This window comes from Cetorhinus maximus, chromosome 12 (genome assembly GCF_964194155.1).
Source record: "Cetorhinus maximus chromosome 12, sCetMax3.hap1.1, whole genome shotgun sequence".
NCBI lineage: Eukaryota > Metazoa > Chordata > Chondrichthyes > Lamniformes > Cetorhinidae > Cetorhinus > Cetorhinus maximus.
Window position 1 is genome coordinate 96,111,191 of NC_135890.1, and position 16,609 is coordinate 96,127,799.

At 40.4% G+C, this 16,609-nt stretch overlaps 1 protein-coding gene across 2 annotated transcripts in view; it reads right to left on the reverse strand.

The window, feature by feature from the left end:
- setd1ba (SET domain containing 1B, histone lysine methyltransferase a) overlaps positions 1–16,609 on the reverse strand; it is a 144,288-nt gene that overhangs the window by 12,742 nt on the left and 114,937 nt on the right. For both annotated transcript variants that reach the window (XM_078554148.1, XM_078554146.1), the window contains 5 exons: positions 16,247–16,482; positions 15,179–15,248; positions 11,197–11,481; positions 7,484–9,178; positions 1,140–1,306 (listed from right to left, as the gene is read on the reverse strand). In XM_078554148.1, the coding sequence (XP_078410274.1) occupies positions 1,140–1,306; positions 7,484–9,178; positions 11,197–11,481; positions 15,179–15,248; positions 16,247–16,482 (2,453 nt within the window). The remainder of the gene's footprint in view (positions 1–1,139; positions 1,307–7,483; positions 9,179–11,196; positions 11,482–15,178; positions 15,249–16,246; positions 16,483–16,609) is intronic.

Sequence of the window (16,609 nt, forward strand, 5' to 3'; positions counted from 1 at the left end):
AGAGTTCAATCCCACAGAGCTGTGTCAAAAAGTGGAACCCCACTGACTCTGTGAACCATTGCAGAAGGAAAAATAATGAAATGCCAACATTAAATGGGAATGTGAATGTCACTCAGAAGAGGCAACAGAGAATACCTATATATATTCACAATATTACACAACTTCATCATCGGAAAAAAGAAAAATCACAATTGCTTGGCACAATGTTCTGGGGGTGGGAAGGGGAATCTGATTATGACTTTTTATTAGGGACACAAATCTTTACTCAGAAGGAAACCACACAAAATACCACCTCAATAATACACAACTCACTTTTTAATGTGACTACCTAATACTGTTTTACTTGATAATATAGCTTACAAAGAAATTACTACTTGGGATGGTTAATATGCATGTCATATAGTCCATCAGCTTGCTTCATTTACTTCAGTTAAGTGGTTATATCCACTGAATAGCACAATGGTAAACTTGACACAACACATTCAAGTTGGTGTTCAGAATCAGTTAATAGAGCACATTGCCGAGGCCATAATGGCAATGCGTTCTCTAAAGTGCATTTACATATTCTGGTAAAACTACTGTAATATATTTTCAACAATATTTTGTAGTGATTCAGAAGAGCTATTCAGTGAATCAATGATTACCTATTACAAGGCACTGAAAGTAAACTCACTGAATTGTAAATTTTAACAGCAGAGAGCTGAAATTCTCAAACACAAAATGTTCATGACCTCTGAACATGTACAGATCTGGCTAAAAAAGAAGTGCAAACTTCACTTTCTCCCTTTGCACGTGTGTAATTTATCAACCTCATAACCATATTTATAACAGTTAAAAGCAGTTGCAGATGACACATTAATTCAGTCTCACTCACACTACAATAACACACTACTCAGTCTCAAACAACTTAGTTTAGCCTGAATACATTCAACCCCCAGCAACAAAATATAAGCAAAAACAATGGAAGATAGCAATTTTTTTTGCACATAAAAATAAAAAACATTGTTGCATAAGTTCTAAAGTGGCTTCAGAATTTAACCTTGGACATCAGATATCAATCAGGTCTGGAGAAAAATGATGGCAAATGTTATGGAATTGGAATCCCAATTTTAAATGTTCTTTCTGCTCTGTAATCTTACCTGTGTGTCAGCTGGTGGCTCATCAGCTAACGTGCCACTGATGTTGAGGTATTTTGCTTTGTCCTTCTTACTGATCTTGTAATAGCCTTCGCTGCGGGCACAGCCTGTGACATGCTCCCTCATTCCATCTTCCTTTTTCTTTTTCTTAACAGTGGAGCTATAGGTATGTGCCAGATGTTAAGGAAAAGCTCTGAAGTGTTTCCAGACACAGCAAGTAAAAGGTAGCTTTAGAACCAAAAGATTGCATTTAAAACAGTGAACTTTTCTCACAATCTTGATTCAAGATAGAAGTCATAGGGCTGGATTTTATGTTTTCCGGCAGGGCGAGGGAGGTGGAATAGAAACTGAGGGGTCCATCTGCTCTTGACCCCATCATCTCTCTGTGTCCAGTCAAGCTTCAGATAGCCAATTAGTGGCCATCCGGCAGGAAGAAGGCTGACTATAGGTGCAAAGGAAACTTGCTTCCCAGCGACTAATCCTTCCCCTTGCTCCCTTGCAGTTATCAGGGCCAGTTTCTCATGCCTGTTTTTGGATGCCGCAATATAGTCTGCTCTTGTGACTTTGAGTTAATATAGAAAATAATATAGTGTTGAACTTTTGTTGCAGTTATAAGAATCATACATTGGTATGAACATATAACTTGTGGGTTCTGAGAATCGGCATTGTAGGTTACGGCTAGAATTGTAAAGGCTCCTGCTCTCTCTATTATTCATTGAAGGTGCAAAAAAGCTAAAAAAAAATGTCACTAAAAAACATTTAGACACTGTCATCTTCGCCAGCAGAATCTGCTGGTAGATTCAATCATGGCCCCACTGACATGCCTTTTCTATTGTCTTTGTGCTGCCCCCATAGCTGGCGCAAAAGACTCCTAAACTTTTTTATATCCATTGCCCGAAAAATGCAGCAGGCGATGAAATATTGCGGACGATTAGGTTGTTAACAAGATTAATAGCTTTGTTAAATAACAAGTTCAAAACGACGGGTAATCTGCCAGTTTCCACACCTGCTTGCCTTCTGTAATTTGGGAGACTGGCGTGATGACATCATCATGCCAAATTTTTCATCAGCATGGCGTGATGGGCAGCACGACCAATTTGGGAATATAAAATCCAACCCACAGAATCATAAAGCCATTACGGTGCCGAGGGAAGCCATTTGCCCCATCCAGCGCATGCTGGGTCTCCGTAGAAGAATCCAGTCAGACCCACTTACCCTACTCTAGCCCCATATCCCTGCAAGTTTGTTTCTGTCAAGTGCCTATTCAATTTCCTTTTGAAATTGTTGATCGTCTCTGCTTCCACAAGCCCCATCAGCAGCGAGTTCCAGTAACCAAGTTATATCTAGTACCCTCTGTAAAAAGTCTGCAAACTGAAACAAGTAGTTTTCTACAAAATTAATTAAAAACATAATTAGTAGGAGTGTTAATGAGGATGTTAATATTTTTACTGGATATGACAAATATTAATTATAAATATTCTGTATAATATATTTCTCATGACCCTTTCTTATGAGTCAGGAGATATGCTATTTTATATTAACAGGGATTTTCAAGTCACGTTGGGAAAAATAACCAGGTGACTGATTTAGTGACTGAATAAGCCAAATTCCATTTTTATTAACTGTTAACTAGGACTTTTTTATCAGCACATTGGGGATGAAGTTTTATGCCTGTCCATTATTGTGTGGAAATCATAAAACTTTGTATTTCCTTAACCATATATTATTTTGGAGTTAAATATCTGGCACCTAGCAATACTACGTACGGGGAGTAGTGTTTACTTTTTATGAAGGTTGTGTCATATTTTGGTAGTCCTGGAATGGTGCTGTGATTTGCCAATAACGATTTGGTTTGATATTATGACATTAGAAGCAGTGAAGTGGGCCTAGGGGTTTGGCATCAATGGAGGGGGAATGCAATGTTTAGTCAGCCTGGGGTTGGAATGTGGAGATTGACTCATTGGTGGATTCCTGATAATTGCATTAATGAACAGAGTGGGGAGATGGGACTAACATCAGTGCTCTCTGACAGCACCAGATGAAGGTGACACACAACATTGGTTAGTAACTTTCTAAAAGGTTTCTGCAAGCATGACAATTAGTGTTTACTGATTGATTCCCAGAAGGGTATGACTGTATTCCTGTTATATTTATTATTTATCTCTTTCCAGGCTCTTCTGTTCCTGCCTCTCTTTGTAATTAGAATATTAACACTTTCTAACCATCAAAGTAACACAGATGTTTTCTGTTTGACTCCAAAATTCATTGAGTTTATTTTAAAGCAAACTCAATTAGGATGAGAAAAGATAATGGCTTGGATTTTCATCTTCAAGGTGGAGTCGAGAAAATTCCTGGCTCTGCCTGTCTGCCTCGGGATAAAGTGCCCACCAAAGCAGGATCTTCATTGCCAGGGAGCGGGTGCAAGCTGTTTAAAAGACCTGCCTTGGTGCAGTGGGACCTTGTTCCAGTTAAAATAAAAACACAAAAGCCCTCCCAGTCCTCACCCCCCACTTCGCCCTCCGAACACTCCCCATGCTCCATTCCATCCATGCCACTTCATGCCCCCCACCAACCCCCCCTTATGGCACCTCATGTCCCTTATGCCAAGCTCTGCCCTTCCATCCACCCCTCATTGAATCCTCATGCCCCCTATGCCAAGCAATGGCACTTCCATGCCCATTGACTTACTACCCATAATGAGGCTTGCTGAGATCTTAGATATTCATTACACTTGTTGAAACACTTGTGTCCCAGAGAAAACATTATATGATTAACAGTTCAGGCTCTCTCATCTCTGCTATCAGTTTAGGGGTGGGATCAGTACAGGTTGAGACCAAAACAAAATTTTTTAAAAAAGTATAAAGCATTGTGATTAATTTGATTGGTTCATTAACAAAAACCATGACGGTGAAATGTTTACATACATCTTTCCCCATAAAATGTTGAGATTGAGTTTCCCTATTATAAATATTGCCAGGTATAGGTATAAGTTTCCCCATTTTGAATGTTTGCATAGGCAGTTCAGTTTGCATGTAAGCATTTATAGAAGATACGTAACAGGAAGTAACAAAGGTGTGCACAATATGCAAGATTAGAATGAATGTATTAGCAAATCGCCTGCGGCAAAGCTCACAGTCAAAGATTTTGTAAGTACAGAAGTGTGATGTCAAATAATACCACCAGAAATACTGATATAAGCATTGTGTGGGGGGTGGTGGGTAGGGGTTGACTCTGGAATCACTGGAATGGATTTTCAGAGTGTAGTATAATTTTGAGGGAATCCCAGGTTCTAGGAGCACTGGAATTTGGCTCTGGTGGAAGTGGAGAGAGAATTTTTTGAAATATTGGTACAGTTTCTGGGATCAGGGAGAACTGGGAATGTGAGCACAGAGGGTGTCCTGGTACCTTGGGAATGGGGAGTGGAAATTCTAGAGAAGGAAATCCTAGAAGGGGAAATCATAAGGTAAAGGAGGATTGAGGATCAAAGAAAGACAATACTGGGGTATCCACAGTCTGGTAGTATTAGAATTGCTGGGGTGTGACCATAATGGAGACAGGATGGAAGAGCCAGGGGGCAGTAGTGAAAGCACAATTTGGTAGCTGTGAGAGGAGAGCAGCCTAGGAGAATAGGAACCAAACAACAATGGTCCATTTCACACCATAAGGGCTCAAACCCTTGCTGTATTCTCATCAACCAGCCTTCACCTGGACCATCTACAGCCTGCTATATGTCGTCGGATATATATCCATGACCGTACTCCACCTCCCCAACCCTCTTACTTTTCTCATGGTCAACTTGTTTCTGCCTAAAAGTTCTTACTTTAAAACAATATTATCCAATACATCAGCCAGTAGCCACATGGGGCCAATTGGGAATTCAGCTGTAACTAATTGCATTCCTGATTCGTAAACAAAAAATGAGTAACGGACACTACTGTTGGGGCATATGATCTCAACACATTTCCATGGCTTATGATGTTGTACTTTAATTATTTTGCGAGATTGTCAACGAACTGGTAAGATGACAAACAGATTATTCAAGTTTTTAATTAACTATACATGTGAGTGTGGACATGATGTTTTCCACTAAAATGAGCACATGTGCCTGGAGCTGTATCACCTTAGTTAAACCTGTGGCTAGTCAGTGATATCTATTTGACAACAATGATTTAAAGTACTCAAGAGTAAATATTTTGTTTCTTAAAGATGACAAATAATTTACCTTTGGGTGCATTTATATAGTCTATAAAACATACATTTCCACAAATAAACATAAATTAAGTCGTAAATTATACAATAGTTCATAATTTATAGAGTTTTCAAGCTTTTGAAGAAATCATTAAGCTTCAAAAATTGCTCAGAAGGGATTTTTTAAACTGAAATTTCAAATGTTCAAGAGACAGTGACCAAAAAAGAATTCCTTTTTATTATAAACAATCCCTGTCTTTTCTAACTAAAAAAATCCATACCTACTCTGACCATAGGTGTTTTATGTCTCTGAGCAATTCATAATAGAAGAACAGTTTAATGTCAGACTAGCTCAATATAACGGTTTAAGAATTTAATCTCCAGTTTCTTTCGAAGTCTTTTGGAAAAAGGAAAAGAAATCCTTAAATCTTCACGAAAGGCGGACTCCAAGTCATGAACGTGCACAGATTGCATGTTGGGAAATTCAGTAAATGCATGTGCTCAGAATGCAGAGATGTGGCCTGAATAATTGTTGAGATAAAACTTTCCAGTCATGGTCCATTAATTTTGATACAGGTTGAGGCCTTCAAGTAACAACTTTAGTAAATGTATTAAAAGACACAAAAGGTACATTTAATAATGTGCTGTGAAATATTTATGTTTTTGATTTACTTTGCTTCATTTAAAACCTTATTTTGTGCATTACAGATTTCAGCTACTGGGGGAAAGAATGAGAGTTGTTTTTCAGGAACCATTTTAAGTGACTCAACTGATCCACAGACAAACCATGATAGTTAAAAGTAGATGTATTGGGAAAGGCTTTTGCCATTTTAAACGTTGACCTAGGCAGTTAAATGTTGATTTAGAAGGCCTAACTCAAAATTGTGATACAGGAAGGACTATTTGTTAACAGAAAGTATGTCTCATAATATTTTAATAACATATAGATGGATAGGTATAAGGAGCTGGCAGGAAAAGTCTGTATGTTTGTTAAACCAATTAAGTTGTAATGCAAATGTTGCTTTCAGGTCTTCATTGAAATAAATAAAATATAGCTTTAAATGGTATATGTAATTTTACAAGATGGGTATAGACTACTATAAATGTGTAGTTGACTCAGGGTATTCGTCATGGCAACGATTGCTGCATTAATTCCTTACATCTAATTTTAAAGCTCTTTAAATACACTGCAATTGCGAAAAATACATACAAAGAAATTCATATTGTGCTGCTGTAGCACTAAACACTGTCAAAATGACCCAATATTTACAATAGCTAGTTTCTGTCTTGCAAAGGTTTATCTGTAATGTGGCAAAAAGGAAGGGATCATAAATGAAGACTGGTGAATTGCAAAACTGCAAATTGGAAACAAAGACAAAGCAGGTCAGGCAGTATCTGTGGAGTGAATACGCAAGTTGTTTAGTTTGAAATGGAATAAACATCTTAGAAATTATTTACTCCTGTACACATGGTGAATGTAAAAGAATATCCAATGTTTAACAGTTTAACAAATTGATGTGCCACTTTTCAATTTTCTTCACTTATTTTGTCTCTTCCAGTAAAGTCTGCCTGATTTTTTATTTCCATTGTTAGTTTAGAGAAATTGAGTCTAACGATGGAGTGGCCTATACAGCAGCCATCTCAGTACAGACCAAGGATTGAACTTGGAATCATCTTGGTATAGATAACTCATCATCACATCAGAAAGTGCATTTTTCAAATCAGCCACAGGAGCTGGGTTAACATTTTTTTCAAATTCCATATGCACAAACTGAATTTCTCCTATTTGCCTAATATTGTACAAGCTTAAATGCGTGGCTTAAGTGTGGGTTCATACATGAAAGATTTGGAAAAAAACTATTCAATACAGGATATTCTGAGTTATTCACATTATTGTGAATAGGAATAAATAACTAAGTTCCCTGTTCTTTTTCTAACTGAACAATCTGTAGAAGAGCAAGAATTATATGCTGAATTATTTTCTATTAATTAACTCTTCCATTTATCAACAGCACCAAGAAATTTAAGAGTGAGACATTAGTGACAATGATCTGTACAGTACCATAAAATTCTCTCCTTTCAAAAGACAGAAGTGACCATGCGCAAGAAAAGTACTGTCATGGATGCCACATAATGAGTATCATAATTTGAAAGGATATGAGGATGGTGGACCCAAAGTGTGTCATTCAAACAGTCCATGCAATTATCTTGCAGAAGCATTCTATCATAGGTAATCTTCATGAATTTAATATCTTCCTCGTCCATTCCTTCATTCCATATGTCATACAAAATGGTCATCTCCTCAAATTCAGAGCGAGGTTTAAATAGTGATCTAGGTGAAGATTCAGATGATAGAATATCATCATACCAAGCATCCTCATGTTTTTTCCTATGCCTTCGAGTCCATCGTTCTCGAAATTTAGCTTTCTCTTGCTTATCATCTTCATCATCTTCATATTCTTCATCTTCATCCTCCTCATCTTCAGTTTTGATCTTCATCTGCAGTTCTTTCAAAGCTAACCTATCAGACTCTTTTAGCTGTTTTTTGCTTCTACAGTCCCAAAATGTATCTGTGTTAATCTTAACACTTTCTTCCGTAGAAGGTTTAATCTTTTGTAAGTAGACATCTTCCCTAAAGTCTAACGTAACAGCTGCTGGGTCTTTCACACCAAACTGGTCATCACTCCACTGACTACAGAGGTCTTTAGTATCAGCTTCAACTATGCTGGCCTGCAGAGGAGGTTGTAGCTTACTGCCAACTTTAACCTTTGGTTCCTCTTTCAAGTGGGAATCAAAAGTGGGGACTGGTGGTTGAGACGCCTGTTTTTCCTTTGCATAGCTGATCTTGTGATGTGGGATCTTTTGGTTTGGAACACTGCTGAGAGGTAAAGAAGGTACTGGTTCTGACAATATTAATGCTGTTTCAGTTTCTGGTTTGTTTCCCTCTTCCAATTTTTCTCTGTTATTTGGCACAGTTGTGGGCTTTATTGATGGACTCAAGGCAGAATCAGGCAATAACCCAAGGTCCATTGGGAAATTAGGAGGAGTAATAAATGCGACAGGGAGAGGAAGGGAAGGTGGTATCAAACTATTCACATTTAGCAATGGGGAAGTACTAGAAGACATTAGGTTTTCTTTTTCTCCATCCAATGATGGCTTTTTAGACACCAATAATGGAGATATAGCAGTATTTGCTTCAGGGAAAGCCACAGAAAAGTTAAAATCTCTCCCTGGAGTGCGAGGAACTCCAGAATTTACTCCAGGTGACTGAGATGGATATGTAAATGGACTGCCAGGAACGTGAGGTGAACTCAGAGTCAAGCTGTTCCCTGTTAATGGTCCTTCACTTCCTGGTGTCGGCGGAACTGTCTCAGTGCTCAGGGAAGTTGTTAAACTTTTCGCAGAATCAGCCACAAAATCACGTCCAGGAGTTCTTGGTGGACCATCTTCAGATGCTGTTTTCACCAAAGCTGGATGTTCAGGTATGGGTGATCTAATGACTACAGGTACCTCCTGTCTTCCAGGTGTTGGAGGAATTGTTAGTATGGATATAGATGGTTTTGCAAGGGATGACATGGAAGTATCAGAGTCAGAATGGATTGAGATTTCTCTGCCAGGTGTGCGTGGAAGACCATCATCCTCATCTGCTGACGGCGAGGTGAACTTAATTTTATTACGCATTTCTGAGTCACTGTCATCAGACTTGTTCAGAACACTGCCTTTAATAACTGACAGGGCAGCAAAGGCTCCTGTTGGCGTGGGCGGCCTGTGAGTTCCAACATCCTCGGCTTTGTCTACCTTTTGAGACTCAGGTATTTCAGGTTCCAATTCAATGTCTGGCTCAGGCTCCTCTGCTGCAGAAAAGATCAATGGAACACTCAAATAAAAAAGAACTTAACAGCAACAACAAATAAACCGCCTACAGATTTGAGACATTGCCAAAAAATATAATCCACCTTCACTTCTCTCCGTTTTTCCCATTACAGAGTTACACAGCACAGGGGGCTATTGAGCTCATCCTACCTGTGCCAGCTCTCTGAAAGCACTTCAAGTTCATCTCACTCCCTTGCTCTTTTCCCACAGCCCTGCAAATTTTTCCTTCTTAAATAGTGATCCAATACCCTTTTGAAAGTTACAACTGAATGTGCTTCCCACTGCCCTTTCAGGCAGTGCATTCCAGATCATAATAATTTGCTGGGCAAAGAAAATCTCATCTCTTCCCTGGAATTTTTTTACAATTATTTTAAGTCTGCCCTCTTGTTACCTACCCGTTCGCCCATGGAAACAGTTTCCCCCTGTTTAGACTACTAAAAGCCTTCAATATTGAGCACCTCTATTAAATCTCTGCTTAACCTTCCCTACTGTAAGGAGAACAATCCAAACTTCTCCAGTTACATCACTGAGTCTACAGCAGACAAACAAGCCATTTGGCTCAACTGGTCTATGCCAGCTTTGGTGCTTCACATGAGCCTTCTCCCACCTCTCTTCATCTACCCCTATTAGAATACACTTCCTATTCTTTTCTCCCTTGTGTGCTTAATCTATCTTCCCCTTAAATGCATCTATGCTTTTTGTGTTAACTACTTTTTGTGGTACTGCACTCCACATTCTTACCAGTCTTTAGATAAAGAGGTTTCTCCTGAATTCCCTATTAGATTTATTAATGACTATCTTGAGTTTAAGGTCTCTAGATTTTGAGTCCCCTACAAGTGGAAACATTACTATATCTACCCTATCAAATCTCTTCTTCATTTTAAAGGCCTCTATCAGGTTTAAATAACCATTTTGGAATTTATTAGCTACAAATTCATATCCAATCATTAAAATGATAGGATTGGTACAACTTAAAAACTGTGTAAGTTAATTACATTAATCAACAAATTTAAACTCTTATTTCATGTGTGTGGAACCTATCCATGTTCCAGCGCTCAGTACAATTATGTTGCATCCCCCGGCACATTGCAGTGCAATCCTTTAAACAGCTGTCCCATTGAAAATTCCAACAAAAGCAGTGCAGTATGTTGAACCACAAATTAACTCCCCAAGTCCTCCATGTAGCAAGCTTTGAAGGGTAGGTTTACAACTATAGGTGTCATCTTCATTCTTTGCATCCAGCTCAATTTTCAATTTCAAAGTTCCCTATATTTCTGCAATACAGCCAAGACATTTTAGCCTCAAAATTCTTCTGGTGTTCTGGCATGGAAATTGTGCTTCTGGATGGGAGAGCGCAAAGGAATTTGAGGCAAATCACTGTTCTTTTGAATATTTGCCCCTTTCTATTCCCAAGAGGGAATTCCAGTGGGAGGGTACGAGCATCCAACCTATTTATTCTAATTACTCCGGCTTTTATATTTTGAATGGGGTAAATATTGCAACAGACTGGTAGAAGAAAGTCCCACCCAGATGGAAGGATTCCCACCCCCCAACCCAAGGAATATCAGGGCCCTTATACTCAAAATTGCATCATGGAGAATCTACCTCTAATGTTAACCTTATACATAAAATACCTGCCCAATGTCATCAGCTGCATACAGAAACTAAATTATTACCATAAAATTAGGAAAATTAACATTTCGGACTGAAGTCTAAGTACTGCACAAATAGTACACCCCCTACCAACAGCATAAGACAACAGTGCCTAACCCCAAAAAAAGGCAGATAATAATGAAATGATAATTATGAAAGTGTTGCCACAGTGTATTATGAAGGGTGGATTCTAATGTTTCTTAATGACATTGATAAAATGTGAGTGTTGACATTGATAAAATGTGAGTGTTGACATTTAGAGTTTTCCAATAATAGGATGTGCAAAAAAAAAATTGAAGCTTTATTCTTAATTGTAGCAAGATATTAAGTACGCAGTTATCTCTACCTGGAACTCCTTCTGGTGATGAAACAGGTAGTAAGCCTGGCTCGGTTTCTGCTGGAGCTTCATCTGTAATTTTATCTATTGGGGCATCAACTATCTCTTCCACTTCAGGGGCTTCTTCTTCTACCTTTACCTCAGCCACTTGTAATAGTGACTGTTTTTCTTTCTCTTCTTCCTCTTCCTCCTCCTCCTCTTCATCCTCAGAGCTCGATTCATATTCTGAGGATTCATCACTGTCTTCTGAATATTCCACCTCCACTTTGGATGAGGCAACGCTGATCACTTCATCTGAAAACATAGGAATTGCAATAATATTTGCAGCATCCAATATTTTAAATCAGTAGGGAACTAAAAGTCTGTGTAGTAACACAATACAATTATACAGTAGCATGTATTGCACAGCAGCACAATATGAAGTTACATTACATCTAATTCATTACACCTTTGGCACTGAAAGAAAATCAATCATTGGAGAACAGAAATTTATACCTCTGTCATACATCTCTTAGCTGGTGCTACAACAGTGACTATTAAAAGGCTATTGACAGGCTGACTACCCCTCCATTGTGGGAATGGCATGTAACACAGAAGGCCCAAAATGGGAGAAAATCCTCCTAGAATTTCACAATATTAGAATTGGGGATTTTAAAAGCAACCAGGCACATTAAGGAGCTATACAATCTTTACTGAGATGAAATATTGGCCATCTTGCATTTCCTTATTGTCCTCTCCAGGAGCTCCCCTACAGTATGAAAGGAGAATTCTCATTGCAACAAAATAGGCCGCTCCAGACCCAAATGCTGGAGATTGCAAGGCAAGCCAGTTGGCCTAGTAGGGTTTCACATGAGCAGTCCTCTGAAGGATGCCCCAATGGATAGTGCAACAGAGCCTCTCGCTACAGACACTTACCTATTGGAGGGCATGGCACTATGCGTGTCTGAACCAGACAAACTCCCAGAGAGCTTCTGGAGTTTTGTTCTTTCAGGAATGGTGTCCCCCTACCCTGCCCAAAATGTGAGCAAGTCCACGGCACTTCTCCCGGACACAGAGACAACTCAATCCTTAATGTTAGAGGGGAACTTAAACCTACCCTCTGAATCTTCCCCGAAGGCCAAAACACTGATCAGCGGAGTGGGAGGAGGTTCCGTGTTTGCACCCCTCCATAAGGCCCACCTAGAGTGTGACCTTGTTTCAGGCCCTGTTACAGTAGGAATTGTCCCCAAGATTTCCTCCTTGGGAACAATTTGACTAGCAGCCAGGTGCTAGCCAGTGAAAGAAAAGAGGCCAAGACCAAACGGCAGAAAACCGAATAAGGGAGGAAAGCTGGAGAAAGTCTAGAGGCCCAAAAGGGTGGGTTAGCACCAAGAGACCGCGAGCGAAAACTCCTTGAAGATAGCAAGGCCAAAGCCAGGCCTGTAAAATTAAACGGGGTCCAAACAATGCCCCTAGAATCTGAAATAGATTTCCCAAATATCTCTAAATTAAATAGGGACCAGAGAAGTCCTAAAGCAGGAGAAGAAATCGTCAGGCAGATGCCCTACATAGCTGAAGAGCCTGAAAGAAGGCAGGTTACCTATTAAGCCCGGAAAGCAAAAGGTTAGGGACATGCCTGAAGTATGGCTTGCAGAAACTTTATTTCCGGCTTTAAATAGGGACAAAAGAGTCCCCAAACCAATAAGCAGATAGGGAGGGAGATGACACCCCCAGTCGAAAAGCTACCAGGGAGGGTAGCTGGAGCTGCACCTCCACTCATGGTGTTCCAGATGACATGGAACATGTTAGGAGAGCACTCCCTCCAAAACCAAAGGCCCCGGCCAGGAAGCCAGTGATTAATTTCGCTGACAACTTTATGGCGAATTTAAATGTGGAACAGTAAAGTCCCAAAGGGCCCAGTGTGAGGGTGATGCCTCCCGTAGTTGATAAGTCACCCAGAGGTACAGCAGGAGCTGACCATTCCCCAGAGGGCATTAGTGTCCCAAAAGACAACGAACCTATCAAGCAACTGACCAATAGAGGGACCCCAACCAGGTTGGACCCCATGCTCACCCACTATCATGCAGAATTGCAAAAGGACCAGACAGAGTTCACCAGCCCATTTAGAATAATCCATAAGCCCCCACCAGGCTACAGCACTGTAGCCATATCCAGTATGGATGCAGGACAGGCCCCTGCCAGAAGGCCATCTTCCTGTCATCCCAGCCCAGAAAGGCTGGCCCAAGTTCAGGGACCAACTGCCCGCCTGCTGCTGTGCCAACCCAAAGCACCTAGCACCAGAAGCTGGAGCTCTCCAGTTGTGCTAGTGCCCGAGCCGGACCCTAAACCTGAATCCCCTGAAGAAGTCAAGATCTCTTTAAACCCCTCCCCCCTTTCCAGACCCTCAGTCGAACCCCAGTCTCTGGGTCCAAACATCTGAGCCCACAGGTTGCCAAAGTGTACAGGCAGGAGCTCGGCTGGACAAGGCAGCTCAACCCTATGATCTCAGGGCCTGGCACCCACAGAGTGAGATTGCCCTGCAGATTGCCCAGAGCAGCTTAACCATCACTTGCCACCAACACCACCCCCCCCACCATCCCACCCCCCCACAGCCCCATAAAACCCCCAGACCCTTGAGAGTACTTAATCAGGAGGTTGGAATGCCTGACCCCCAGCAGGGGGATGTCAGAACTTGAGCACTGAATAGACTTCCCCATGCAGCGGGGATCTTCCATTTCCCCTGCTGTGTGCCTGATGTGCCAGCATTAATGAGAGAATACCTGTACACTTCTGCACTTCTTATCCTTCCTTCCCTAAGACCACATAAAAAAAAAATGAAATGAAATTCATTTCATTTTTCTCCAACGGGGGAGATGTGTCCCATCCAGAAGACAGGATGGAATATATATATATATCTATGTCAGCTTGGCTACTCTATAAAATTATTATTTTTTTTAAATGGACAAAGACTCATACCAGAGGAATTTCTAATCTTAAGAAACCAGCAGGGACCTCATTACCTTTAAAGAGGCGCTAATGCCCCTGTGACCACAGAAAATCAATTCCAAAGAAATGCACCCAACCCTTTACATATTTAAGGCAGGGCTGACCAACAGAGATGACATGTCTGCGAGGACAAAAGGGACCCTGACTCCTCTATTAAACACTTCAAGATTCCAGACCTGGGAAAATACATACTTTGCCCAACACCCAGGAGAAGTCGGAGGTATGTCACATGACGTCCCCAGGCTGCTGGAACGAACCCAGGCAAGTCTACCATTTTACCATCTGACAGGTAACAGCAGAAAGAGCTCTATCCAGGCTTAAAATTGCCTGGCCCTCAGCTACACTGTGTATGACTGGAATATTGGAACTCCTGTATCAGTGCCTATAAGACTCATTTGTCTTTACGTGTCTTCTTCCACCGTGGGAGCCATCCCTTCTAGAAAGGCGGAGCACCCTGTAACAGTTTCAGCCTAACCTCTGAAGGGATTCGCCACTGGACTTTTGATTCTGGGCTCTGGACTCACATGAAACCATAACTCTTATTTTTATCATGGTCTTGCCCTGTACCCCTTTCTTTCCCTTATTCCTCTATTATTGAGTGAGTGCAAACAGGGGTGGACGTTACGAAACCCCTTGCTTGCACTTTGTGTGTAAAATAAACCAACCCTCTTATTTTATCCTATCTCGAGTTTGCTGTTGGGTTATTAATAGAGGATTGGATCATTCCAAATTGAAGGGTTAGGGAAAACACACCACACTTACAAAGGGGGAAATCAGACATCAAAACATCTTTCTGTTTACGGACGGGTAGTGAGAGGAAAAATCAGGGCTGTTTTAAATTAATCCTCCTCCGGTGCATATCATTACCCTGATTGCCCTGACATGCAGGTCAACATAAAAACATTAACATGAGACTAAACTTACAAAATGTTAAAGTTACTGATGTACTACAATCCAAATGTCACTTATTGCCAGCTGCCAGTTTGTCACCTGATCAAGACCTCACCTTCTTCAGAATCCAGCCCCTCTTTTTCACTGGTTTCAGCATCTGCTTCATCATCTTCACCATCCTCCTCCTAAAAATATTCAGTAAAATGAATTCCATATTAATAATTAATGGCAGAAAGTAATGGCTGTACACCAGTTCACATTAAATTTTATAGCACAGATGGCTATATAATTTAGAACCTATTTATGGTGCATGGTCAAACAATTATTCAATATTGTAATGTCTTTATATTGGCGTACTTCATACCTTGGTGTACTTCATACAAAGGCTCGCACCATTAGAATGCCTTAAAGGTGAACGGGAAAAGGGTCGGGTTTCTTTCCATGTAACTTTATTTTTAAAGACTTAACTTTTTTAAAATAATTAGAATTTAATACTTTTCTCTCCAGACTCATCATTTTGGGTGTCCATGTGTGGCCAGTCAATTGGAATCAATTATAGCACCTATAAGAAACTACCTCTCTAGGCAGATTAGCTTCTTCTGGAAGCCTGGCTGCTGATTAGAAGTGGTAGAGACATGGATCTTAGAACTGGATAAGTCTTTGTACTCAGTAATTAATGACATTTCCCAGAATACTTTGGCTGCAAGTTTTCCTTTCACCCTAGAACAGCCACTTTCACCCATCAAATCAGCGGTACGTTACCTCAGCCCTCTGATGGCCATGCTTATAAAAATAGGCTGTAAGTATTGTATATACCTGCAGATTAATTACAAGCCATGCTGGAGACATCAAGTGGATGGAAGAGGCATTGCAGAAGCACATTTTATTTGGCCCGTTGCAGTCATGTAGACCAGATATTTGTTTAAAGCCGAGTTAAGACGTTCTGTACTGGATTTCATCAAGCTGTTCACAGACCTGTTCTCAATTTGAAAGTGGTCTAAAGTAATTAACACTATTGAAGTTAGTTCTATTCCAGGACAATTCCAAGAGGTCAAAGCACCATATTGTGGACCCTCCAAAAGGTTCAGTGGAGAACCTGGTGGTGGACTGAACTGGGCAAGTTTTTGTACCATAGAATCACCTGTGTTAACTTGTAATATAAAACACCGAAGGACAAGCTAACCTTTTCCGATGAAGCTTTTTCAGAAACCTCTTCTTCATCTTGCTCTTCTTCGTCCTCCTTCTCCGATGAGGATTCCTCTTCCTCTTTCCCAGAAGTTTCTTCTTCCTCTTCCCCTTCACTGTCTAGCTTTAAAGGTTTTGCTGGTTTTCGCCTCTCAGTGACTGACTCCAAATCTCTCTTAGACAATTCAGAAGAATGACTTGCTACGTCTGACATGTCTCGGTCACGCTCAGACTCTGTCACAAGTGATGAAGGGATGAAATGAGTACTCTGCATTACAATAAATTCACAAAGCCACTGCTGAGCCTAAAAGTATTATACATCTTCTCTAATATCCAAGCTTCACAGAAAACCCTTTATTAT